Source organism: Schistosoma mansoni (genome assembly GCF_000237925.1).
Source record: "Schistosoma mansoni, WGS project CABG00000000 data, chromosome 2 unplaced supercontig 0213, strain Puerto Rico, whole genome shotgun sequence".
Taxonomy (NCBI): domain Eukaryota; kingdom Metazoa; phylum Platyhelminthes; class Trematoda; order Strigeidida; family Schistosomatidae; genus Schistosoma; species Schistosoma mansoni.
In genome coordinates this window covers 98,639-126,452 of record NW_017386003.1, presented here as the reverse complement: position 1 = coordinate 126,452, position 27,814 = coordinate 98,639, and the positions used below count along the sequence as shown (strand labels likewise).

General features: G+C 39.0%; 2 protein-coding genes across 3 annotated transcripts; one reads left to right on the top strand and one right to left on the bottom strand.

Moving 5' to 3' along the window:
- Positions 1 to 11,216: 11,216 nt before the first annotated feature.
- Smp_062260.1 (uridine cytidine kinase I, putative) lies at positions 11,217 to 21,690 on the top strand. 2 transcript variants are annotated; one of them, XM_018791491.1, is made up of 7 exons: positions 11,220 to 11,293; positions 11,326 to 11,476; positions 16,593 to 16,689; positions 16,724 to 16,869; positions 16,908 to 17,005; positions 17,520 to 17,678; positions 21,120 to 21,690. In XM_018791491.1, exons 1-7 carry the CDS (start codon positions 11,231 to 11,233, stop codon positions 21,198 to 21,200), a joined length of 795 nt encoding a protein of 264 aa, XP_018645337.1. In that variant the 5' UTR covers positions 11,220 to 11,230; the 3' UTR covers positions 21,201 to 21,690. The 2 variants fall into 2 exon arrangements, with proteins under 2 accessions (XP_018645338.1, XP_018645337.1); XM_018791492.1 differs by lacking the exon at positions 21,120 to 21,690 and having other exon boundaries at positions 11,217 to 11,293; positions 17,520 to 18,045.
- A 686-nt stretch (positions 21,691 to 22,376) lies between these two features.
- On the bottom strand, positions 22,377 to 22,811 carry Smp_062270 (12.5 kDa retinal tissue protein (Rtp12.5),putative; the record flags this gene model as incomplete). The annotated part of the gene is made up of 4 exons (XM_018791490.1): positions 22,377 to 22,426; positions 22,467 to 22,550; positions 22,596 to 22,703; positions 22,733 to 22,811. 4 exons carry the CDS (start codon positions 22,809 to 22,811, stop codon positions 22,377 to 22,379), a joined length of 321 nt encoding a protein of 106 aa, XP_018645336.1.
- Between the last annotated feature and the right edge of the window lie 5,003 nt (positions 22,812 to 27,814).

Here is a 27,814-nt window from a genome sequence, read left to right as displayed (position 1 = left end):
TCCTATAACACATGAATTCAATTGGGTAATCTAATAAAATTTGTAGCATTTGAAATAACTTTATCTTCCTTGTAAATTGTAACTTCTCATATAACAAATTGCTGTCTGAGAATATATGTTATTACTATATTTTATTTTAAATATTACAAAATCAGAAAGCAAAGGATAGGAGACGTGATAACGGTTGGGATAAGTAAAGGCATGATGTCGACAAACAAACTTCTAAAGATGCAAGATAGGTGTGACATGATATGAGATGATCAAGTATGTGCTGTTGGCAGTAATAATCTTAATGTCGATGACTGAAATAGTAGTGATAGTTACTGTAGCAGGCGAGACATGAACCCAGTAATCTAACAGGCTAAGTTCTAAAATCAGCTGGCTAGCTGAAAATTGACAACTTAATTGCAGCTCAAGGGATTTTAAGTTTTCTGTTCCTGCCACAGTACTGGAACGTAATTCGATGAATCTAAGAACAAATTTAGTTGCTCAGTTCACTAGTTACATCTACATCCATTTCGTTTTTGGTTGATCTGTAAGATAAAAAAGAAATTTGTGCAACTGCGATGAAAAGAAATTGAGGTTTTTTTTATAAAAGTTCAAGGTTTTCATTAATTGAAAGGCGTTTAAATGAAACAACCTTAAGGATCAGGACATACTGTATAATATCCAACGAAACAATACTGTATTTTAAGCACCGTCTTGAAACCTGAACTGAGTATTAACAAAAACGCATGTGATTAGGGTTGACGGGAAAAGTATATTCGGCTGTATGCAGAGGCTCTTCTGTAGCAGAAGAGATGTGCTTCAGTGAGTTTTATTCCACGGCTGGTTGCTGGTGCCTGACTGAATGCTCCGGCTAGTAGTTTCTATTAGAATTAACAATATCAGTATTAATGTCAGATATTTATATGAATATTCACCTTGGGGAGAAAATCATTACTACGATTCATTTTCCTAATAGGATCTTAGGGATAGCGGCATCTAACATTTTGCTTTTATACAACAAATCCTAGTGGTAAATATTAAGGAATTTAACTGATTTCCCATACCTTTTGTTCCCTGTTATTCCTAACCAGTGAACAATAAATGAAAGCAACGTGTAAACTTCAAGATCAACTCTTGAAACCTTCGTACCATTTCCGAAACACGGCAAACTTGCAGTGGTTTTGAGTAAAAAATGGCAAGAAGTAATTTGATACCGATTAATAACGGGAAGTTAGTTAGCATCTCCATCCAGTAAGAAAAACTTGCTAAAAAATGTCATCCCAGGAATAAATATTTATTTCGGGTGCAAAAGTGTCTGGAAGGAATTTTTGAGTATATTAGGCCTGAATTTGCCTCTTGTCATGCTGACATAGAAAAGACGTTGAGGTAGTCATCTTAGACTAATTACACAATACCTGGAACTCGCGGGGAAGTAAGGTTCGTGTTAATCACATAAGATACCGACACGTTAAATGATCAGTTACAAAGGATAGTTTGTCTGGATTCGAGAAGAAACGTAAAAACTTCCGTTGTGTATGTTTACCACGAATTCCTCATAACTTACGCAATATCATTTGGGGGATTCAAATACCCTGGAACGGCTGAGGGTAGGGAGAATCCCTTCTTCTTATTAAAATGCTCTCGTTTGCCCTCACATGTACAATCACTGCCACGGAAGTCCTACTCACTGCCTTCTCGAAGCTGGCGTTTTGTTTACGAAATCAAGAGGATGCAGAGTGAATGTTCTGAGCATTAACTGGTCTGGTGGGTATGAAGGATCCACATTGGGAAGTTGAAAAACCCTGACTGCAAACCAATGGTAAATGTGGGCTCCGCCCATTTTAAATATGATTGTAATTTCCCGGTTAAAGAACTGAGTGCTTTGTTTACAAAGGTTTGGAAATTGGAGGGTGTTCCAACATCGTGGAATAGGTCGATAGTTGTCCCTATCCTTAAAAAGGGTTCACGTCGTTTCTACAACAATTGTCGGGGGATAAATCTACTTCCCATTGCGTCCAAACTATTGACTTCCATCATGCTTCCTAGGTTGTCCAAAACCTAAAAAAGATTGGCTCGCGAGGAACTGGCTGGGTCTCGTTCTGATCTAGAATGTACTGATCATATCCTCAAAATCTGCCAAATGTTAGAACACTGTTATCCTTATCACAAGCCAACAATCGTAGTGTTTCTAAACATCAGGTCTGCCATCGATTCGTTGGACAGGACTGTTCCCTGAGATTATCTATCGAAAAAAAGTGTGCCTTAGAAGCTTAATAACATCTTAAAAGCCCTACGTAAAAACATCTGAGACAGAGTGAGGGTATACAACCACCTCTCTCCCTTGTTCTACTCAAGAAATGGGATTAGATATGGCTGGCCAATCTCACTATTCCTCTCCAACTTTACCGTCAATGACGTTCTGGAAATAACTCTAATGGATGTAGGTAATGGTGGTGTAAATATGTTGCCTAGAGAAAGGCTTGAGTGGTATTCAGATGATATTGTATTACTGTGCGATGATACCCAAGCCATGCATTCCTCACTTAATTAGTTGGCAAACAGTGTCTGTAGGTGTAGCATATGCCTTGCATCTTCCAAGTGCAAAGTACTTTTACAAGACTGACAGGAACCTGCAAATGCACTCGCTCTTGGTAATGAGCGGATAAAAGTAGTCGAGAAATTCGTATATCTGGATAGCTGCATAAGTGCTGATGGTGATGTGAGCGGTGAGATCGATCGACGTATAGTGAAAGCCAGAGTGGCTCATGATTATCTGGGCCGTATTTAGCACCTTCGTGGTGTTAGTCTGACTGTAAAATGTCAGGTCTACAACGCATCACTGAGAGCAGTCTCGCTCTATGCGTGGCAAATCTAGCCTCTCCGAGTCGAGGGTGTTAGAAACCGGTGGCGAACCGGCTGTAATCCCCTTTTGCTTTCTTCATAAAAGTGAGTGACTAATTTGACTGGGAGACTTTTTTTGGAATCGTTTTTGCCAACTGAAATGCTCTTCTCATTGTTAATATTGTTATACAACTCCCACACACTAATTTCCAATCTTTGTTGTTACTATACGCACCCTCTATTCTCTCTTCACAACTCCATCGTTGTTATGTAGCACTTTTTTATCTGGTTCCCCTTTGTGCCAATGATAATGTGTTCAAATAAATAAATAAATAGACGTCAGTAACAAAATTGACTAGATAATTTTGGATAGGTTGAGCATTGGGTAGCTTGATGTCAATAAAAATGGAATATTTGTAACTTAAGAAAAACCAAGTTCTTGAATTTTCAGAGGTTTTGTGACTCTTTGTAGCCCACTCCTTCAGAGAATAAGTGAACAAATTACATTCACTCAAGTTTAAATAGTACAAAGGAGCGAAGCAATAACATTTAGTGAGATCAATCAAAAAACATGTCAGGTCAAGTCAATGACATGTCACTCCTGTCAAGATGATTTGTATGAGGAATATTTGTGTATTTCTGCGTGCATGTTGAATGATGGGAAAACGTGCTATTTGTGATGTGAAAACATGGAGTTGAATTTTTATGAACGATAATGGTGGGAAGTATGAATAGAATCAGACATAGTGGCTCGGATAGAAGATCCGAGTCTGGAAGGTGGTAAAGCCTTCTTTTTTATTGATTATAGTTATTGAAAATGACACAGATTGCTCTTGTCCATTTAATTGTGAGTCCTTCAAGTAATATAGAATTATTAAACGGTTTTTTGTGTACCTAAGGTTTTCTTTGACTAGCGTCGAGATTTCACGAGATGACTCTCCAATATAGAAGGCATCACAAGGTCAGTACAATTCTGCATTGACGAAGGACGAATTTCTTTCCTTATACGGACTAAAGCATTCCGAAGAGCGTTAACCGTTTTATAATGTGTTTCAATTCTGTATTGTTTTCAGACACTTCTGTTGTACTATGGTGTATGGTAAAACTACAGTACCAATCCATGGCATTCCGTTTGAATTATTATTTCAATAATAATCCTCATAGGAAAATTATCAAATTGTAAGATGTTAACCATATGATTCCGTTCTTTTTGTTTATCCACTTCTGGCCACATAAAATCATACGACTTGTTAACTCTTGAGAAGCACAGGTGTCAAACACAAGCATTCATGCTTAACCAAATTATTTATTGCAGGGGAGGATTGGACAGCAGCCCTTGATAACGGCCTGTCTGTTGATGTGATATTCATAGACTTTACCAAGGTATTCCGTAAGGTTTCTCTCTAGTGTTTTCTGCAGAAGCCTCGATCTTCGGAATAGCAGGTGCTATACAGGAATGGATAAGAAGCTTTGTACAGTGATGGTCTACTTTATTACTAGTACTACTCCTATAGTAGACCTAATCCTAAGGTTGTAGATTTGCCATGACGTAACTGCCTTATCTATAAGATTTTACGCAGGAGTCACGTCATTGTCTACACCGACTAATCGTATCGTAATCACCACCAATATATGATGGAGAATACATTTATGTTGAAGATAGAACAATATATTTAATATGAATAAAAGTGACAAGACACCACACAAGAACAACCATGCCCGCGAGGCTGAGCCATGCCACCCGATGAGTTGAATCAATTGAATTCCTTCCTCCCGCCTTCTCTATCTTCGGGTTTTCCTCCGCGTTAAATGTTGAATAACTATTTTCCAAATTGTCTCGTGCTCAGCTTTGAGGAGTGTGTGGCTGGAGTCCAAATGTCACTGCAGATTCTTATTTGATAAATTTTCAATTCTGAATCCTTTGTAAGAAAGTGATTATGCCGTCATGGTCTTTAATTTTATCAACAAAACTGAGCTGAGACATCCAACTAACAACAGGTGCTGGAGTTTCAAATAGTTGGATGTGTCAGCTTTACAGGGAAAGTCCTCCCTCAATTTGATGTGGTTGCTCATCAGGATTTTTTAATGAAAACGATCTTATGTGCTACAAGATAGTGTACCTTTCAGATAGATCCAAAAATTACAAGCAACTTATAGTCATCAGAAATCGTACTCTTCGAATGCTAAGACGCAAAAGGTACTACTGGGTAGAATGTAAACGAACTAGTGACAATAGTACATGTAGGCAGTTTGAACAACAAGAGAAGACAGACTAATCGACAAACTTATCTTCAGTCCGTAAAGCCTATTCTACTGGCTTGGTGTATCGGAAACTGCAGCATTTAAGCAAGGACATTCCTTCTGGTCCGGATAAGGTTCATTCTACTTTGATGAGAGGAGCGGCTTCAACCTTGGTAAAACCACTTAAAGTGATTTTCTCATATTTGCTAAGCCGAGTCAAGGTGCCGGAAAATTGAAAGCTGGCTTACATCAATATCAATCTTCAGATGATGTCAGCTCAGCAAACCTTCAAGTTACCTGTTGGCACCACTTTCTTCAATACCCTCAAAAATTATCGAGTCCCTTATGTACAGTGGTTTACGTGACTACTTGATGCCCATAAACTTCTATTCACTCAACAGCACGGTTTCAGGAAGGATTACTCTTATACAACCAACCTACTTGCCGCGGTAGCCAGATAGACAACCATTATTGATTGCAAAGGGAAGGTCGGCGTCATATACCGTGGCTTCTCGAAAGCATTTAGTACGGTCAATCATGTCTTAACAATAAGTTCAAACCGTCAGGTGTCACGTTACCATTGATTAACTGACTTACTTCATGTCTAAACAACAGACTTTTTAGAGTCATAGTAAAAAACTTGTTGAAATAACTCGTGCTGAGAATTCTATATTGTATCAGATTACAATATTGAATAAGGCCATTAATAATAATAACAATAATAATAATAATTTTTTCTCAGTCTATAGAATTTCCAATTGCGGTGCCTCAGGATTCAGTACTGGGGCGTCTTTCAATCTATGTAAGCGACCTTCCTCAGCAAGTGTCGTCTGGTCAATTGCTTTTCGCTGATGCTGTGGAGGTTTGAGAGAAGTTTGTAACCAAAATGAAAGGCTGGCAGTTCAGGGGGATTTCACTTGGATTCAGAGTTGGGAAGGTAACAACGAACTTACTTCCGAAACCTCAAAGTAAAAAGTAGTTAACCTGAGGAAGGTTGCAAACTACACATACAACTAACGTAATAATACTCTAGAGGTATAGCAAGTTGGAAAAGATCTCGTAGCACTAATAAGCTATGATCTAAAGCCTGACGCTAACTGCGACAAAAATGCCTTTCATTTTTGGCCAGTTCGACAGCAGAACTTTCCACTTAATCTCCAGCAATTTTACTCGACCCCGTTTATGGTGTGGTAAGGTAGTGTTTTCTTCCCCACTGCAAAAGCGGTTGAATGCACTGGAACGTATCTAAAGGCGGGCCACGAAATCGGACCGAGGGCCCAGTGTAGCGGCAAATAAATCCTCAAAATCAATAGCTCTGTAATTGTTCGACATTGGATGCTGACCAGATTAGTTTTAGTGAACTCACCAAACTGAAAGCGCTCGGTCATACATCCGCACCAGATCACGAATGGGAACGCCGTGCTCGACTTCTGCGATCGCTAGTCAGTTTAGATCACTCACTTTTTAGTATATTGATAGCCTACCGAATAAATTTTCGAAATTCCTGGCTTCTGTATTTTGATTTCGCTAGGTGGTCACGATTCAACTATAGATGTTTCTGGTTAAGGTGTTGTAAAACTCCGAATACCTGTGGCATCTTCATCAGATTCAAACCCTATGAAAAGCGCCCCAAACCACTGAATCTATACACATTACAACATAGGTGTCTTAGAGGTGACCTAATGAATTACAGCATTCTCAACACTCCAAGACATCCCCTTACATACTTACTTAAGCTCATTCCCAAAACAAACATTGGGAGTAACACACAGGAATTTGAGATACAACTTAACACGATGGTTTGTAGGTATACCTTTTATTCTTTGCGAGTAGTCGAATTCTAGAAATCACTGTCGGTTGAGGTAGTGAAAAAGACTTCCCAGGAATCTTTAACGATAAAATTCGACATATTCTTGAAGACTAAGAATAACTCTACGATTTACTAATAAATTTCTTTTTGTCGTTAAATATACCCAGGTGGACAGCCGAACTGTTTATTCCCCGTAGATGAAGGGATGCAGTGTGATGAATGCAAAAAGTGGTTCCACAAGATGTGTACCCGTCTCAGTCCAGCTGCATACAAAAGATGCTGTAAGCCAAATTCACACTGGCTTTGTGTGTTCTGCTGTACTAACAAGACGATATTAATCCAGGAGGCTATGAGCCTATTGGCTCTAGCCTGTAAACAGAACGATAGTGGGTGCGCTAGTAACGCAAGTACTGACAGCAAAGATTGTGTCAGTGTTGTAAGTGCTGTTACAAAACGCGCTAAACAACCTACCGTGAATAGTGACAAAATGGAACTTCCTTTACAACTAACGGGGAGTAAATCACCACCTGATAATGGCATGAGTAATCATGCATCTTCAGTAGAAATTGAGGACCCAGATAAAACCGTCACTGTCCCCAATAGTCCTGATGCGGCTGTCCTGAATGATGAAAAATGGACCGCAGTAAGGAGGAAAAGGAAGGGAAAAAAGCTAAGGATAAAACACACTTGGTTAACAAGGCATTGGGGAACTCGCATTCTGAATCACTCAATGCACTATCACACTCTGGTAGAACAGCAGAACATCACCCTAGTGCGACTGTGAGGAACTTAATATCATCGAATATTATTGTGAGTAAACTGCCAGAGTCTAACAATCCAGATCCTAAGGTTAGACGCGCTTATGACTAAGAAAGGCTCGGAGAATATATCCGTAGCATATTACCAGATAACAATAAAGGTGTTCAGGCCAAAAAATTGGTTAGAATAGGTTAAAGGGCCGATGACAGTGTTCCACCCCGACCATGTAGACTCCTTAAGGTAATCCTAGGATCGAAGAAACAACGTAATCTTCTGTGAAGTAACTCTCGAAGTCACAACAACTCTGACATTCGAATTAGACCGGATGTGTCTCTTGAAGATAGAATAAAAAGGAAGACGGCACTAGCTGAACTAGAAACCCGTCGACAAAACGGTGAAAAAAATCTCCGATTGGTGGGTTTTCGAATAGTCAGGTCTTGAAAGCGAATGCTTCCAAGGCCTGTGTGGATAGGTCGTTCCCCCTAGGAGTTTTATATGCCAACGCCCGTAGCCTAAAACAAATTCTACGAGTTAGGAGCATTAGTGGACAAATTAAGGCCACTCATTGTAGCTGTGACGGAAACTTGGTTAGTCCATGACTTCGATTTCACCCCAGAATTATCCGGATATCATTGTTTAAGAAGTGATAGACATGGATGCAGGAAAGGAGGTGGCGTCCTTCTATACATAGCCAATAGTATAAATATCCGCTCCTCCGTTTGCGAATCCCATGATAGTGGAACTAGTGAAGTCATTAGCTGTGAGCTCACTGTCGGATGTTGTACATTTGCACTCGGTGTCATCTATCGCAGCCCAATCTGCTTAGCTGATGACTTTATTTTGGAGCACATTCAGCTATGGAGTGCAAATAACAGATGCTTGATATTAGGAGACTTTAATGCACCTGACATTAGTTGGACTGAGATGACCACGAAATGCTCTATAAACTCATTTGATAGCAGGCTCTTGGGAACAGTAATGGAACATGCATTAGTACAACATGTATCCAAACCCACACGTTTTGGTGTAAACCAAGGTTCTTCTCTGTTGGACTTGGTAATTACCCATGAGACTGAGGATATTGCCAACCTAAATATTCTTCCCCCGTTAGTAAATAGCGATCACGCTTTTTTATCATTCATGTTTAGAGCTAGCGACATGATATACGATCAGATTAAGCCTCGCCCAAACATATGGAGAGCTAACATACCAGCCATTCAGGATTGTGCTGCTAAGATAGACTGGTCAGTAGATACTAGCTCATCAGTTGAAGAGGCATGGACTGTGTTTAAAGGCAAGTTTAGTGCAGTCACATCCCCGTTCATACCATACTTGGTACCACGTAGACCGAATAATAGTCCACTCATTGGGGTATTACAAATATATTATTTATTTATAACAATCTACCCAATGCTCAATTTATTCAAAATTATCAAATCAAAACTTGGTAATGATACCTATAAGTTAAGAAACTTCTTACACGTAGGAAAAAGCACTGGAATATGTTCACCTCTACTGACTTAGAACAGTACAGATCCAGTTATTGTAAGATTAGAAATACTTGTAAATCGTTAATTAATAGGACTAGACGGTCATACGAAAAACAATTGGTTAGAGATTGTAAATATAGTCCAAAATGGTTATTCTCGTATATAAAGAGGCGAACTCAAAGAAGTGATGGAATCCCATCGCTTTTGATACAAGAAAATCTGTTAATTTTGGCAAGAAATGATACCGAAAAAGCTGAAGCTTTTTCAGAATAACTCAGTAAAGTTTTTTCTACCAATAATGAGGGACGACCACCTATTCATTGTGATTGTGGCGTCTTGCTGATGGACCCTGTAGTTATTAAGAAAGAAACTGTTTTAAGGCTGCTTCAGCATCTAAGACCTGATAAGTCTAGTGATCCTGATGATATTCATCCTAGGATTATGAAAGCCGTATCAGATGTAATTGCTGAACCTTTAACGATACTGTTTGATATGTCCCTGCGGCAGTCCAGATTGCCCAGAGACTGGAAAGACGCTATAATCAGTCCGGTGTATAAGGCTGGGAGTAGGGATTTAGTTAGTAACTATCGACTTGTCAGCTTAACTAGTGCAGTTGTAAAACTGATGGAAAAAATTACTAGGATGGCTGTTATAAACTACGTGAAAAGACATGATCTTTTGTCCAAGGAACAACATGGTTTTCGGAGTAGCCTATCATGTTTGACAAATCTCATTGCAAGAGAAGATTGGGCTGAGGCAAAAGATCGCAATATTCCTGTAGAAGTCATTTTCATAGATCAAAGTAAAGTCTTTGACAACGTTTCCCATTCTGGTCTTCAATTAAAACTGGAAAGTTTTGGAATTCATTATGCAGTCATAGACTGGATAAGTCACTTTCTTCATGACAGGAGACAAAGGGTAAGAGTAAATGGGGCTCTCTCATCGTGGGAACTAGTAAAAAGTGGAGTCCCCCGAAACACAATCCTAGGTCTCCTTCTCTTTTTACTTTATGTAAATGAATTACTAACTATAGCTAAGTCATCCGTCCTACTCTTCGCCGATGACATAAAGATTTGGAGACCCATATATAGCATGTCAGACAAAATAGTATTACAGGAAGATCTTAACTCATTAGTGGCATGGATGAACGGGTGGTCACTAGAAGTAAACCCTAACAAAAGTGTAGTGATGCAATTAAATAACTACGATGATTCGTATTACTACACAATATGTGGACTAGTGTTGCCCAAAGTAAGAAACTATAAAGATTTAGGAGTCATACTAAGTAATGATCTCAAAACAACCAGTCACTGTAAGGCTGCTGCTGCAAAAGGATATAGGGTATTATGGTTTATTCGTAGACCTTTCCGGTATCTGGATGGGGAAATGTTTAGATTATTATACCCAACTTTCGTACAGCCACATTTGGAATATGGGATTCAAGCAGCGAGTCCTTGTTTCAAATGTGAGGCGGATATGTTGGAACGAGTCCAACGCCGCGGGACAAAAATGGTAAAAAGCCTATCTGGCCTATCTTATGAAGACAGACTGAGACACCTCAACTTATTTCCGTTATCTTACCGGCGAATACGGGGTGATCTAATATTGGCATATCGCATCCTGAACGATGATCTTGGTACTGACATGTCCTATCTTTTCCTCTCGTCTAGGGCTGATCATTTGAGAGGACACTCGAAGAAAGTCCGAAAACCGAGATCAAATCGTCTACGTCTGGAGTTTCGTTTCTCACACCAAGTAGTGAATTACTGGAATTCTCTACCAGAACACGTAATATCAGCACCTTCTGTTGATATATTCAAGACGAGATTGGACCACCACAGTGTAATAAACTGCAAGGATTAAAATAGGTCAATAAACCTCCTAAACTTATTACTGAAGACTGAGGTTGATACCTGGATCCATCGGTAATTCACTGCTACTAGATACTGAAGCCCGGTAAATGAAAGCTTCTTCTGTTTCGTTCAGAACCATTTGAACAACGTTCTGTCTTTGCTAGCCAAGAGTAACATCCCACATTGAAGGATTGAAATTCACCTGAGGTAGTCCACGCAACTTAGTTGATGACCTTGGGTATCTTCGGATGGCCCAAATAGCTTCCAAACCTTTCCTAATCGGTATTAGTGGTGGAGCAGCTTCAGGGAAGGTAATTTTAAGTTCAACAAACAATGTTTGTAGGCAGAAGCATGCAAAAAGATAAAGGATGTCTTATACAAAAAGGCGAAAGGGAAGAAAGTTGAAGTTCTTTCCCTGTCATCGTTTTATCGTGAACTTTCTGATGATGAACTCAAATTAGCCTTGAACAGTGAGTTTGATTTCGACCATCCAAGTGAGTTCTTCGTTGTTGGTTTGTCTTTATAATTGCACTAAGAGACATAACACAGTATGTTGTTCGAAAATTAGTTCAGTTTCAGTTTGGAAAGGACAGGAGGCTTGATGGCCTGTGTTAGTCCTGGCAATGATGGTCTCTCAGCTGATCCAGCTTTCTTTTGAAAGAGTCGACGGATGGAGCCTCAACCAAGTGCTGAGGTAATGAATTCCACCGGTTGATAATTCGATGGGAAAGTCGGTAGTCAGCTGACAAGTAATTCGGGCGAGACTAAACTATATGGGTGACCTTTGAACGAATCTTAAATGACCTGGAAAAATATTAGCCAATCAGAAGACAGTATACTGCAAAAATATATACGAAACTCAAAAATTAAAGGGGATACTGTTCTTTTACATGACTCAAAAACTTATCAAGGTTAGATGTAGGTTCAGAAGTTCTAAAATCATAGTGCATCCGGTACAGGAACTCATCCATTTGGCTCCATAGTAGTCAACCTCTGGAACCATGATAAGGTCTCAAAAATTCTTTTAGCCTCGACCACATAGCTTTAATGTTGTTGGTATGTTGGTACGGTTTAGGGCTAAGGATGAGACTATAAATTATGGACAACCTTTGAGTGACGCTAGAGTGACTCTGAGAGTGTCAACATAATAACTAAGACTAAATGAGGGTTATAAACCTGTGTGAAGAATTCAAATTATGATTTACAGTTCATGGTTAAGGTTAGGAATTATACTTAGGGTTTTCATCACGAACTGACATCAGCTATAATGCCAAAACTCTAATTATACAAATAGATGATTGAATTTCGCGTCAAAAGCTTATGATCACTTCTCCTGTAGACGCTGAATTATCACGTCTTCTCTAAAATCCGTTGTAAACCGACCGTACGTAAGCACCAGGTACGTAACTTAGCGCTTTGACCTTGAAGCCTGCGAAAGCTTCTGATTGGCTCGTCCATATAGTTTAGTCTCGCCGTAATTCGTTCTGGGCTTCTGAACTTTTTTGGAGTGTCCTTGTAGATTTTCTGTTTTGATAGACAAGAAAAATGAGGACATATCAGATGCACGCTATTTAAAAAGGACAGTGATATTTTTCCTGGTTGAGTAAATTCTATTGTTTTGATCGTTATCATCGTGTCAAGACTACTGTTTATACTTTGATTGAATTTCTTTCAGTTAAAGTATTCGATTAGAGTATCGTTTTTGGTTTCTATAATAGTTTATCGTCGGTAATCTAGAGTACCTTGCTTTTTTATATTGTATCTGTTAGCACTTTGGTCCTAACTATTTACAGTTTTTCTACTTTTTGGTCAAAACTCACTTTTTCATCCCCAAATGACTGGAAGGTGCAACAAAAGCATTTGCCAGCGTCGAGGCTGTCGATATCCCGTTGACAGCGGCATGCAGTGCGACGAGTGCAAAGGCTGGTACCACGAAGTTTGCACGAATCTAACGCCTGCGACTTTTAAACGGTTTAATAAGAATGGTTGCATATGACTATGTCAACAGTGCTGTCTGGATGCAAATATCCTGTTAACCGAGGCCATCTCAATGGTCAATGCTGCGAAAAAGTGTCTCGGCAAGCGCGGTTGGGACACGTCGGTCAGAACTCGATCTGTCGACACGCAGATTGATGTAAGGCAGGCACAAGTGAGTCCAAAAAATGCTGACCCACATCGTCCAAAGGAGGAAGGACAGCCTCTAAAGAGGTCTGTCCCAACCAGAAACTCGCGAAAAAAGTCTCTTCTGTCTCCCGTATCCAAAATGGTACCCAGAAGGGAACTTCCGAAAGCCATAACCGCAAGGCTCGATCAGTTTCCAGCGCGAAAGACGACCCGACCTCCCAAGTCGTCCTCAACCCTCCGGAATCCCATAGTACGCCTGATGCGACTGTGGTTACTACTCCAAACAACGTCGACGATTGGGTACAGGTCGTAAGGAAAAAATGACGTAGAAGGGAATCTTACCCCCACCAAAGTGGTCGAAAAGCCGAAGTCTGATCACAGCGACAGATCAGTCATTTTCCATAGAATCAAGGAGAGTGAGAGCTCAGAACCGAAAGCTCGTTTTGAGCATGACATTGTGTTGATAAAACAGCTACTCAATCAAGTTATGCCCCAAAACATCTCCGGAGTCACCTTGCTAAAGGTGTATAGACTAGGTAACCTGGCGAATCTGAAGCCTAATCAGTCTAGACTACTCAAAGTCGTTTTCAAATCCCCGAACGAACGCGACTTAATCTTAAAAAATGGACACAAATTAAAGGGTTCAGGAGTTTTTCTCCGTAAGGACTTACTGTTGGCGGACCGTGTTAAAAGACGGGAAGCCGAAAAGGAACTACAGCTCAGATTAGACGCTGGCGAAAAAGACCTGAAAATTGTAAATTTTCGGGTTGTGAGGCTTCGAAAGGGGATGATGCCGAAGCTATTCCAGGAATCAGCTTAGTTGATGTTCTCTGAACCCTTTCCAAGAGTTCATTGTCTTTTTTAGGCAGGGGCTAGCTGCTTGTATGCAGTACTCAAGTTTAGGACGTACGAACACTGTATACAAAGTCAGAAACGTTTTAGCGTCGAGATGACTAAAAGCCCTGCGTATGGACCATAAAGTTCTAAAACGTTTGGCGGCTATTGCAAGGCAGTGTGCAGTAGTCTTTAAGTCTTGACTAACGATGACTCCTAAGTCATTGTATGTCTGGACAATAGGTAACTCAGTGTTATTCATCGTGTATGTATCTGTACCCTGGTGGCCAATATGCATCACAATACACTTGGAAGTGTTTATCGGCAATTGCCAGGTTTGGGACCATTCAGATAATCTCTCCAGGTCATTTTAAAGTTCTAAGCTATCGCCCTTACTTTTTATCGCTCTCCATATCTTGACATCGTCAGCACAGAGCAAGACCGATGACGATAGCAGACGAGGGAGGTCATTTACGTACAGGAGGAATAACACTGGCCCCAAAACTGTACCCTGAGTAACTCCACTAAGCACAATTTCCCAGCTAGACAACTTGGAGTTCACCCTTACTCTTTGTTGACGCCCAACTAGGAAGTCTTTTATCCACATCAATAGACTGCCTCCAATTCCGACATTCCTTAGCTTATATAACAGCCGGTTGTGCGAAACTTTGTCGAAAGCTTTGCTGAAATTGATGTAAGCTACGTCTACAGGTAACTTTTGGTCCTTAAGAGCGCACCAGCTTTCACGAGCGACTTAGAAGTTTGCGAGACAAGAGTAACCTGTTCTAAAACCATGCTGCTTCTCCTAGAGGATCCGGTTTTAATCGAGATACTTAAATAGCTCCTTCCGAATAATCTTTTCTAAGATTTTAACAACCACACTAGGTAGGCTAATGGGTCAGTAATTCTCAGGCTTATGTTTTGTACCTGTTTTGAAGACAGGACTTACTATGGCGTTCTTCCAGTCTTTTGGTAGACGACCATGGGTCACGGATGGATTAAAACATATACATAAAGGGTTCGCAACAAAGTTAGCTAATTCCTTTAGTAACCTAGGATGCAGTTCATCGGGTCCAGTGGATTTGCCTATGTCAAGCTTAATTAGCAGACCAAAGACATCGAGTTCTTTGATGGTCACGCTGTCCAGTGTTTGTGTGGGGGGATTTTCATGGGCTGGTGAGAAGGGTGTTTCTATGGTATATACATTGCTAAAGTATTTAGAGAATACTTGAGCTTTGCCAAAGTCGTCCTCCACTAGTGATGAGGCAGTACTGTCTCCACATAGTGAAGGAACATTTCTCCTTCTTTTTGTCCTTTGGTTTATATACGAATACAAGCGTTTAGAGCATTCTATGGATTCCTTAACGATTTTCTCTTCGTACAGCTTTCTGGACTTACGGAGGGTCGAGGCACAGGTATTCCGAGCTTTTCGATACTGAGATTTTGCCTCATCAGTCCCCAGTAACCCAAATCTATCCCACACTTTCCTTCTTTTACGGAGAAGGATGCGAAACTCCCTACTGAACCACGGTGGAAAAGTTCTCGGCCCTCTAGGTGTAGTCCAAGGGATGTGGGGGCGGTAACTTTTAAGTATAATTTCCGGAATACGTCCCAAGCCGTTTCGATTGATGACTCTGGGTCTATTGTCCAATCTACTGATGATGCTGATTGCATGATGTCTGGTATTATCGCTTTCCAGACGTTAGGTCTGGATTGAGCTGAGGCGTGATCGTGATCGACAGTTATATGGAAGTCAAAGGTTAAAACTGCATGATCACGTTTACCTAGGGGTGGTATGTAATCCAGGTTTGCAACGTTATCCTCATAGTCAGTCAATATAAGATCTAGTAAGGATGATGCAGAGCCCGGGTCGTACCTAGTTGCTTCCTTCACGTGTTGCACTAGGGCACATGTGATAACCGCATCAACTAGTTCCTGTTCGAAGGAATTTTCTGACGATTCAGTCCGCAGATTCCCCCAGTCGACCATGGATGCATTAAAGTCCCCTAGGATTAGACATCGATCACTTTGTGACCAAGTGTTGAGACTGCTTAGCAGGACTTCATTTCCCTTGTTCATAAAACTCACTTTGAAATTTAAAGTGCACCTCATAGTGGGTTTCATTCCACTGTATAGGTTTTGAAAACCTGTGGAGATCGAGGCCTTAATGATTCAAAATTCCTTGAGTTATTTGTTTAGACTATTATTCTTTGGATTTCCAGGATGCTGTTATAACTATCTAAGTCAATGTTAGCTGAGGAGGTTTTCGGACGTTTTTTATTTCTTCTTTTCGATTTGTCTATTTGTTCAAAATCACTAGTAATTGTGGTTCCAGTGACTCAACAATATCAAATTGAATGGTTTCTTGTTTATTAATCATAGCCAGCTGCCCAGAAGTTTGTACTTACCCTGAAAACGTTTTACCAGGTTTCCAAGTTAAGTGAGTTGAGTGTAATAGAACTTGATAAGATGTTTTTCCCGGAGGATATCTTGTGCGGCCACTGCTAAATATTAAACCTAGTGGATCCATTTAAATACAAATGGGTGTATAATCATGGAGGAAGTTGACAGTATTCTAGAGACTCCGGATGCTTAATATTCGTACGATTTTCTTGATCTAGTCTTATTTGAGTTTCTCCTACACATTTTTAGATTCGTTTGACTTCAAATATTTGGCTGAGGTTTTGAGGAAAATAAAACATGGAGAACCTGTGGTCCTTCACAAATATGACTGCTCTGCTTATTCAAGGTATGAAATTGACTTTTTAACTCCTGGTCTTTAGCACCCCAGATGTTCAGGAGGTCCCGGATGATGTAGATGTTGTCATCGTAGAAGGAATACTAACGTTTTATCAAAAAGAAGTCAGAGACATGTTTGATTTAAAAATCTTCATTGAATCAGATGCAGACACTAGACTTTGCAGAAAAGGTATTTTTAAGAAAAAATGAAATGTTAATTTCTTACAGTCCTAAGAGATGTTTCTATGAAAGGTCGTTGCTTGGATTCCGTACTCGATAGTTACTTTAAATACGTTAAACCTGCATTTGAGGAGTTTTGTCTTCCCGTGAGTATATTTTAGACATCAAGTTTTCATAATAATGATGATAAAAACTATTGCCCATTGCTGCACTGTACGTTTTTCACAGTAGATCCTAATTTTACCAAGTCTTTTAGTACTGATCACGTTCTACCTACTACTTGTTCTTCAGTCCTGTCAAACTGACATAAGACATACTTTTTCCGCTGTTTCTTTTTATTTTGTGAGTTTTCAGAGTGTTTTACTTCGTACGAGCAAGGTTGAATTGTACGTATGTATTCTTTACTACACTGAGTGTGGTTTGGATGTAGGTTACAATACTGTGTGGGCACTAACATCGAATCAAATAATTCTTTTTCGGGGTTCGAACTTACTGTCTAGTGCTTTAAATATGAAGCTGCTATCAGCGTGGTTATTGACCGAGAGCATTAACGTTTATCTGGCTATTGAGTTACATGCTTTCATTGTTAGTGTCTGTTAATGAATCAATGTTTACTGTGACTTATTTTCGCTTTCTCTTACTGTTTAAATTTCTATTTAGACTAAAAAATATGCTGATGTCATCCTACCACGTGCACCAGACAATCATGTTGGTGTCGACTTAATCACCGAACACTTGTTACAACTTGTAAATGATTCACCTCTGATTCATAATGTTCAACAATATATACCCCGTGCAAGAAATCAATCAGAATCTTGTGTAGGTTCTTTCAGACCGCATTAATCACCTAGTGATAATGGCATTAACTTTATTTGTATATATTATCTGGTTTATTTAATTAGAATGTTATTATTTTGATATTTCCAATCGAACTCCGTATTCCCTTCTTCTCCTTACTTTTTATCTGTTCATCCCTAATTATTTAAGAAACTCTGTAAGCTTCTAAAAAGTGATTTATTATTTAGAAAGTGCTTACATTTATCAAATTATTTTACTTGTTTACAGATGCATTGTTCCTAACAACTCATTTATCATTGAAAGGACAGTATATGCCTGCATAGCATCCTGATAATTATTTTAATCTGATTTGAAGAGAGCCTTTGAATAAAAGGTAGTTAAATATCAAATCTTTTGATAACCGCATAAAAAATACTTGAATTACATGATTTCACCTTATCATAAATTTTGACTAGTTTTACGGCAAGGAAAAGATAACTACACTGTTTGCTTGTTCAACATTAAGATTAATAGACTATTTGATCAAATTTAGACGAAAGTTCTTATATAATTCCTGGCTATGCCTAATAAAATCAGCGGCTTAAAACAACAAGTCGGAGACAACAAATAAATACGGGAGTGGATATTAGGGAGAGGTGATCATCAACCTCCTTCATAAGAGTGCTTATGCTTATATGCATGGTATGAAGTGCGAGGGCGAAAGCCTCTGTACCAATGGCATGCACAAGAAACAGTAGCCAGCACGTTCGAAGGGAGCGGTGATCGTCTACTCCTCCAGGTGACCTATATGTAGGCTGTGAAATGCGTGAATGAAAACTTGTGTTACCGGTGTGCATGTAGCGTATATTTGCTCCCAGAGCGAGTATACCTATATATATGCCAAGGAATTCATAAGTATTACCGGTATTCATGTAACCCATACCTGCACTGTTGGTGCGACTCCCTCGTGCCAAGACCCGGTGTTATCGATTTCCCCACAAAATCACATCCATACAGTGGGTTTGTGAGCCTTGAAAATGGTAGTTATTTTCCAGAAAAGCCGGTCGGCTCCATCGGATAAGGCTTGACCAACCTTAATACGGCTGGATTTCAATCTAAAATATAATGGAAGGTCGAGGGTTTGTTGGTCTTCGTAGTAGTTGGGGATTGATTCTCGTTATACTACCCGTCATGTAAACGCTTACATCCATAAAATTAATTATGAAGGTTGATGGGACGGTGGTTAGTATTTGTTTGTCTTAGATTTCTAAGGTTTGATGTATCTACATTGGCGGATATTTACAGTCTAACTTACAGTTTTAACCACTTTTTTGACCTGTTAGCGGGACACAGATTGGATTAAAGTATGTTCCGTACAGGATTGTGTTATGGCACGGTGACTGGCTACTTAACCAATCAGCTCTAGCGAAGACTGGAATCTTATGTAAAAACTATAAATATACTAACGTCTTTCTTGTGATCTCTACTTCCATCCACCCTTATTATTTAGGATACATTTACGTTCTCGTTCAACTGTGTTCTATTTGGGGACTTTTCGGTTAAAGTAGTGTCCAAGGATGCTGTGCAATAAGAGTAGCTGGGTCCGTAGTGATAGAAATCATGACAGTTACCACGAGGATGAGATCCGAACCCGCGCTGATAATAATGTAGTTATTGTCCTAGACTGAGCTAGAAATCTGACGACAAAGTAGCCATAGTCACTACTTGTTCAGTAGTTATGATACTTGTGCTTTTACACCATAGATATTAGTTAGAGGATCACTGAATGGTTGGAAGCACTGGACAAGTTTTACTCTAGTATGGGACTTCTCAGCAGTGCGGATCCACAAACTATGGACCGTCAAACTTCGTACCAATCCACTTGGTTTTTCGTTTCACGTTCGACATAGTTGTACCTCAGATTACTTTCCCTAGAACTCCATGAATTAATCGAAGTTACTGTAAGGCACATAATTGTATTCTAGAATAAGAGGTTGTGTAAATGAATGAATTTCCCAATGTCGAATTGTTATTTATTGCAAGGTATAGACTGCGTTGTGACATTTTAAATAACGGGTACAAGCAAATCGATATTCTGTCACCGCAAAGAAATACGTTCCGGTTAAGGCTAGATGCATGTATTAGTTTGAATTAGTGGACAAATTGTGATGTTTACATAGAATAATATAAAAAGGATCGGGGTGAACGGCGACTAAGCATATGTAACACATGTTTGGATCACCTCAATCGATAAGGATTCACACCCATACCAACCGTTTCGCCGCCCTCCCTAGTACCATTTGCTTAACCTGGATGTTACTCACTCGGCCCTTCAGCGAAACGCGAGCCGGACTTTAAAGATAAATAGTCAGAAACCTGCCACATGCTCATGTCTTCTGCTTTTAAAAACCATGTTTTACAGCCGAAAAACGATATTTAGTGAACTGCTGCACAGTATGTATCCCCTTTGGTTGGGAATTGGACATCTCGTCTATGCCACAAGTAACGTAAGTTGAGAGAGACTAACTCTACAGTCGTTTATATAGGAGTAGGTCGGGAGAAAGTGGAGATACGGTACTCATTTGTGGGATCATCAACTGCTGGTCAGATTCATGTTGGAAGATGTAAACTTCTTGGTTGCATCCCACCCAATGGTTGATGTTAAATGACCATGCAAAATTGGTGCAATCGCGTATTAGATGAACCCACAGTATCGCCCTCTGAATACTGGGTTGTATCACTTCTCATCTGTTCTTTTGTTGGTCATCTTTCAATTTCAACTGAAGTTGAAATTAACTCCACCCTTTTGTTTTTCATCTCACTTTATTCTCTGGCAGTGATGTTTAGCGCCGACTACAACTGACAGACAGTCGTCACCTTGTTCGATAGGATTCATTTGTTACGACAAGATAAACAAAGCAAAGAACTCAGAAATAAGATGACTACCCAGATTTCTTTTCGCAGACAATATAATTTGGTCTAGTGGTTACGTGAATTCAGGGTTCTTTTTCAAGTAGATGCCCCTTTCCATCACGAATCGATGTCATAAACAGAATAAAGTCATAAACCGTACCAACACCTATAAGATACGCTTAATGAAAGAAAAGCGAAGTACATCAATCACTGCGAATTATAAGGCGTAGTTAGGAAATGTATTTGAATTATAATAAAAAAATAGTAAATTGAAGATTATCGTCTTAGTTGAGTGAAAAACGGATTAATCCATAAATTATTGTAAAAAGCGAGTATCTGAGTTGTATCAAAACTATGTATCGGGATCTTGTCTTGAAGAAAGATGGAGAATATGAGGGGAAATATTATATTAATATGCGTGGGAACGATGCACTACATTTTTAAAACTCAAATTGATATTCATCTCAATTATAATCCAATAGCCAGAATACAACGTACCTAACGTTATCAGAAATGTTAACTTCGGATGCGAATTAAATTCAAATAAGGACTACTCTTCTTTCCTAATAGGGAATTAACTGGATATTTGGTAAATTTGTTTCTGTTGATCTTTCGAAGACCTTTCAACAAGTTGTTATGTGGCCCTTATAATAAGGCAGTGCCACGTAAGTCAGTTATTTTTACTAGTTTCTTATTGTACAGTATTAGATATATTGTAATATTTACCCATGCGATCGATCAAGTTGCGGTGAGTCCACTTTCTCATGTCTTCCTCGTCCTTATTTTGAACACAATCCTCAATATAGTTGTCATAGGGAAGATTAATAGATCTTTCGAAAACACGGAATTAATCTGTATCCAAAATCTATAAAACGAATAAATCAATATACCTAGAACTATGCAATACTGAGCTATCTTCTATTAGGCAAGGAGTGAAATGTGAACGATAATTAGCTAGTGAGTTTGTAAACACTCGTCTGATGAAATGGTCACAACCTGTCTTACATCCGCTCACTATCTGCTTCATTTTACTGACCCTAATTCGATCATCGAGGTTAGTCTGTGCACATTCTAGATGGAGAGTACACTAACAACAAAGCACATCTCTAGAAGAAAGGAAATGAAGAGATGTCCACTTCCTACATAATGTCGTAATCACACTGGTGAAGAAAATTTCATCCCAATTCCAAGTGGTTGTCGTGATCTGTCAAGAGTGAAACATAGATACAATCCAGCCAATAACGAAAACTGAATTAGAGCATCTATCGAAAAAATGTAAAAATTCAATTCTGCCAAGAAATACATAATAGTGAGCAACTAGAATTAAAACAGCTCTGAAAAAGGAACTATGGCACTAATATCCATCTATATGTGACGTAGTTATTAATGAGTGCAACAAATTGTTTCTTTTTACAAATACTGAATGGGTGGTCTAGCTTTAATTGACTCATGACCTCAATTATTAAAATTACTATAATATCTACAGAAAGCCCTTCTGATATTAAATACTGAATGGTTAAAATATTCTCATGTTTTGTCAAGTCAAGATGATGCTTTTTTACGACGTAATGAAGAACAGTTTACCGGTAATATAAGTATTTTAAGTTTACTAAAAAAGGAGATGCATACTCATTACACTAACACTTATATTGAAGCACAGACATACCAATATATACACTTATATATATATATATATATATATATATATATATATATGTGAATTATAACAGCAAAAAATGCCACCATAATATAAATAACGTTGGTTTAATAAACCATTTAAACGAAAACGAGTGGAACATAGTTATATTCAGTTTTAGAACCCAGAAATTAGCGTTTCCCAAGAATATTTAAAAATTTCCCACGGGTCATTTCTTTTGCTGAAACAAATTTGTATTGTTTTTTTTATTTTAAACAAACCTTCTTCCAATCCAACTTGATAAGCTAAATTCTGTAGATGTTTAATTTTATCCATTAGCTGTTGAGTTGACAGACTCCCAAAATCTAACGTATGAATATGACAATCACAACAACAACAATACAAATTACCATGAATAAGTTCCAGATCCTCTTTATCCAAATCAGTAGCATATTTCGGAGGGGTATGTAAGTTTATTTCGTTTTGCCGGGATGTAAGGAATTCAGTGACACCAGGAACTAAATAAAAGTATAAATAAGACAATTACTTTGTTCTGGCCATAAATCAGGTGAAGCTCTATCGAGATTATCATGACTCAACAGAACTTGATCACCTTTTTCTTCCATGATCTAGGTTTAGACTTTTTTCAAGCTGCAAAGTGGAAGAAAAAAGAGTGAATATATAAATAATTAAGATTTTTGTGTGACATTCCAGAAAATAACATCTTACCAGAATTCTATACTTTTTGCTTATATAGTTTGGAACCTGTTATTTGACAGGACTTGTCACTCCTCACATAAGCATAGTGAGTAGAACTAACAATACGAAAATAAACAGTTGAAAGTGTTGTCAATGACAGTAAAAACTAATTATGAAGGGTGTTTTTAGAACTATTGGAATGTAAAAAATATAATGGCGTGAATTATTTACTCATTGATCAGAACCATTAGATGGACTCCAACCAAGAAGATTGACTTTTAATACAACTCCGACCAAAAGTAAATGATTTCATAAACCTTTTTCATATCTCAGCCTGGTCGATAGAGGCTTTCTTGGAACCGATTATTATGCTGCAGAAGTGAGGCAGAATAAGCAGGGAAAGATGATATAAAATAAGTTCAAGGCACTTAAACTGTCATTTGTGTTAGCCGACAAGCAGAAATACATGAGAGAACTAGCAAGGACAGCGGAAAAAGCTACAACAGAAGGAAATATGAAACAACTGCGTGACATAACGCGGAAACTAACAGGGAAATATAGTAAACCAGAGAGACTGGTCAAGGACAAAGAAGACAAGCCCAGTCTCTGAAATTCGGGGAGAGAGGAACAGAGGAGTCGAACACATCGAGGAATTTTTAGACAGGTCAGCTCGGTTGAAATCCCCGAACATCGAAGCAGCACACAAAGACCTTCCTATATATGTCACTCCACCAACGACGGAAGAAATCGGGATGGCCATCGACAAGTCAAGAGACGGAAAGCAGCAATATATGAAAATATACCAGCTGAAGCACTTAAGCCGGATATAGAAGTAACTGAAAAGATGCTTCACACTCCATTCAGAGACTTGGGAGGAAGAAAAAGTGCCAACGAACTGGGAAGAAGGATACCTCATCAAGATTCCAAAGAAAGGAGATCTGAGCAAATGTGAGAACTACAGAGGCATCACACTACTGTTAGTATCAGGGAACGTTTTCAACAATGTTGCTGAACTGGAAGAAAGACTCAGTAAACACCCTACCTGGAGATCAACAAGCTGGGTTCTGCAAGGACCGATCGTGCACAGATCCAATCGCAACACTGCAGATCATCTTCGAACAATCAGTTGAGTGAAACTCGTCATTACACATCAACTTATTTAACTATGAGAAGGCGTTTGACAGTGTGGACAGGAGAGCATTATGGGAACTTCTTCGACACTATGGAGTTCCTCAGAAGATTGTCAACATTATCCAGAACTCATACGACGGACTATATTGCAAAGTCGTGCATGGGAAGGGGTAGCTGACAGATGCATTCCAAGTTGGGGCCAGATTCAGAAAAGGATGTCTAATCTCTCCCTTTCTCTTTCTTCTGGTGGTCGACTGGATTATGAAGGTCTCGACATCTGAGGCAAAGAGCGGAATACAGTCGACAACTCGGGATCAATTAGAAGGTTTGGACTTCGCAGATGACTTGGCTCTTCTATACCATACGTACCAACAAATGCGGATGAAAACAACTGGTGTAGCAGCAGCGTCAACATAAACAAGGGAAAGAGCAAGATCCTAAAATAAAACACGGAGAATACCGACCCAATCACACTTGATGGAGAAACTCTAGAAGAGGTGGAATTCTTTCACGTACTTAGCATCATCTATGAACAAGGAGGATCTGATACAAACGTAAAGGCGAGGATTGGCAAAGCAAGGAAAGCATTCCTACAATTGAAGAACATATAGAACTCAAAATAACGGTCGACCAATATCAAAGTCAGAATCTTCAATACGAACGTCAAGATAGTTCTACTGTACGGAGCTGAAGCTTTTGGGGAACTACCAAAACGATCATCAAAGAGGTACAAGTATTTATTTACAATTATCTGCGTGGGATACTGAATGTCAACTGGCCGGATACCATCAGCAACACCCTACTGTGGGAAGGAACAAACCGAATTCCAGATGAGGAAATTAAGAAAAGACGTTGGAAGTGGATAGGACACATTGAGGAAATAAGCGCTAACTTGAAATCCTGAAGGGAAACGAAAAAGAGGAAGGCCAAAGAACAAACTGCGTCGGGATTGGATGGAGACATGAAGAGGACCAATGTCAACTGGAAAGGATTGTCCAGGACAGATTTAGATGGAGGATGCTGGTGAGCGGCCTATGCTCCTCCACGAGGGGTAGCACGTGTAATTAAGTAGTAAATTGCAGTATCAAATTTTCAACGATACGGTTAGGGAATTGTATGTCAGATTCAATAAGTTGGAGGCATACCTGGAAAAATTAATCTGTTGAAATTAAACATAGAACTACATGCAGCATCGGCTTTCGGACGCTGGAGTTTCCGATTCACACATCTGAAGAGATAGGTATCTTGGAGTTCTCGTTAACGGATGAGAAATTTCACGATCAGTTCGTAGGTTTGAATTGTTATTTACTATACCTCAGGTGAACAAATTGTCACGGATACACGGAGATGAATCTCGTAAAACTGTATGATCATTGCTTATTTACGATATTTCACCTTAAATAGTAATTTACTATATATTGCATGGGACGAAGAAAAAAGTCGGGGTTAGTAATTACCGATTTTATAGAACAGTTTGCAGTAAGTCTTTACTATTGTTTTGAACATTCTTGTTCAGCCCCCAAATGCCCTGGTACGGCCGAGAGTCCGCTCTCCCTCTCGAAATGCTCTCACATGGCCAGCGAATATATAGCCTCTGCCAGGGAAGCCCTACTAACTGCCTTCTCGTACCAGTGTTGTTTGCGAAAGTGAGAGGACGAAAAGCGAATGTCCAGCGCTTTAACCGGGTTGGTGGACACGGAGGGTCCACCTAGGGGAGTTGGAAAACCCTGATTCCAAACCAATGGTGCACATGGGCTCCAGTATCCTGAGGGAACAAATGGCGTACGAATCAATCATTGATCACCGGCTACCATGGGACTGCATCTCCTCACGATGCTACACTGCCTTGTGGACTAGACCTTCAGATCAAAGGCTCCGGGTGTGGTCCCCTAAGAAAACCACCTGCTTCAGTCTGGGCACCTGGGCAGTATCACAGCCCTCACACAAATCAAATGAGATTTGTGAGGCGCATATGTATCTGGTGCTTCCTTGTACCAATATTTATGTGTTTAAATAAACAAATAATCTTGTTCAGATGTATCGTCTTCACAGCTCAGCAGTCATCTGGTGAGTCAGGCTGACAGATTCCGCTTGTCAGGCATGAAGCAAGGTACAAAGTATTTCGTATAAAAACAATGAAAGTTTGTGTGGCTATATATTGTTATTTTATATGTATATTATTTCAAGTCTGTTCAGTTATATAATCAGTTTACACAATGTACGACAACGTTTTAATGACTTTTATTATGATTTTCAGCTCACTAAAAAAGTGCTGGATAACGTTACAGTAGGTATCCCAATTCTAATGAATGTAAAGATTTTAATACAACTCGTGTTATTCTCAGTAAACTATACATGACATTCGCATACTTCGATCCTACGTTTGTTGATACTAGTGATTAACTTTCTTATTTTGTTTCAGAAAACCACGGACTTGATTGGGCAGTATTCGTGATGGTTTAACATCTCCCAACAACTAGTATACGAAAAAGATCCCAAGCATTTCTATCCTATACAATTTTTATAGTTTATTATAATACACAACTTCATCAATAATATATTTCTTGATAGTAAATTACGATCCGAATGTAAGATATGGAAAGTGTTTGAAAGATTACTTGTGTTACGTTTAACGGTTCGGTGATGTCAGTTCGTTCCACGAAGTATATATTGTCAGGTAAACTTTTCGCACAAATTCTGGACCTAGGAAGAAGCAAGGAAAAGACCCAGAGTAGGCAAAGATTTAGGGATTTATCATAGTGGTCAATTTTCCGGATGTGTGTGAAAATTTTGGGTAAAATTCCCAGATCTAAGAACATTCTGCAGAACATCTTAGATATAGTTAAATTTTGGGTTATTTAGTTCCATTTTCCTAAAATCCAGTCATAAATTTTAATATTGGGGTCCCGAAATTTACTCACGGTTGATCAATTTTTTGTCCCAATCTCCCTATTTAGGGTTTTCCTCAAAAGTTCAATGGTCTTCCCAAAATCTGTGAAAGTTTCGGTTTCTTTGCCGTTTCTACAAAAGTTTCTATAGAGACTTCCCCAAAACAGATAAAATTTTCCCCCAAAATAGGGAGATTGGGTGAGAGCGCTCTAGTCAGCCGGAAGTGCTTTGAGTGATAGGTTTGTGAAGTTTCGGGACTATGCTTAGACAACCAAGGTTTTTAAATATAAAGAGTAAAAACGGCAAATAACCGAAGAATGATTTCAAATGCGTTAGAATTACACCAACAACTGTTGGTACATCCTAAGAATTCTAGAAAATATACAACACCAACATGAATTTTTTTAGAATTCAACTTAATTAATGTTATAAAATGTGAATATTCTAAATCCGTATGTGAAATCCTTTTGGATACACAATCGAATCACCTTCCTTCAAAACTGCAAAAACCCTCTGATTTGGTTTAAAGACCTTGAGGGTCAAATAGTATACATGACCTCTAGGATTCACTTTGTTAGGCACAACATATGAAAAACATTTACTGTTTCGTAGACTTTTACTTGACATAAAATAAATGTCAGTCACTAGTTAAAATTACTACTCTTTTGGAGAAAAAGAAGGCAAGTTTGCGATTTTTTTGAAGATTTCATTTACTTAAGATGTACAATATCTTTGTCACGCGCTTGCATAAACCAAGTGATTTCTTTATGCTCAATTCTCGTCTTTTCGATCCAGTTTCAGGCTTTTCGTTGTGTTCACTGAGTGGTTTATTAGTCACTCGATTGCACTAATTCTAGTCAGTCAGGTAGTTATTCGTAGAGTTGTATATCATGTAGCTTGAGTGAGTACA

Coding starts and splice junctions, on each gene's coding strand:
- Smp_062260.1 (XM_018791491.1), top strand. CDS start 11,231: ATGGCCCAAATAGCTTCCAAACCTTTCCTAATCGGTATTAGTGGTGGA. Junction 16,690..16,723: donor GACTGCTCTGCTTATTCAAG/GTATGAAATTGA, acceptor CCTGGTCTTTAG/CACCCCAGATGTTCAGGAGG. Junction 17,679..21,119: donor GAAATCAATCAGAATCTTGT/GTAGGTTCTTTC, acceptor CTTTCCTAATAG/GGAATTAACTGGATATTTGG.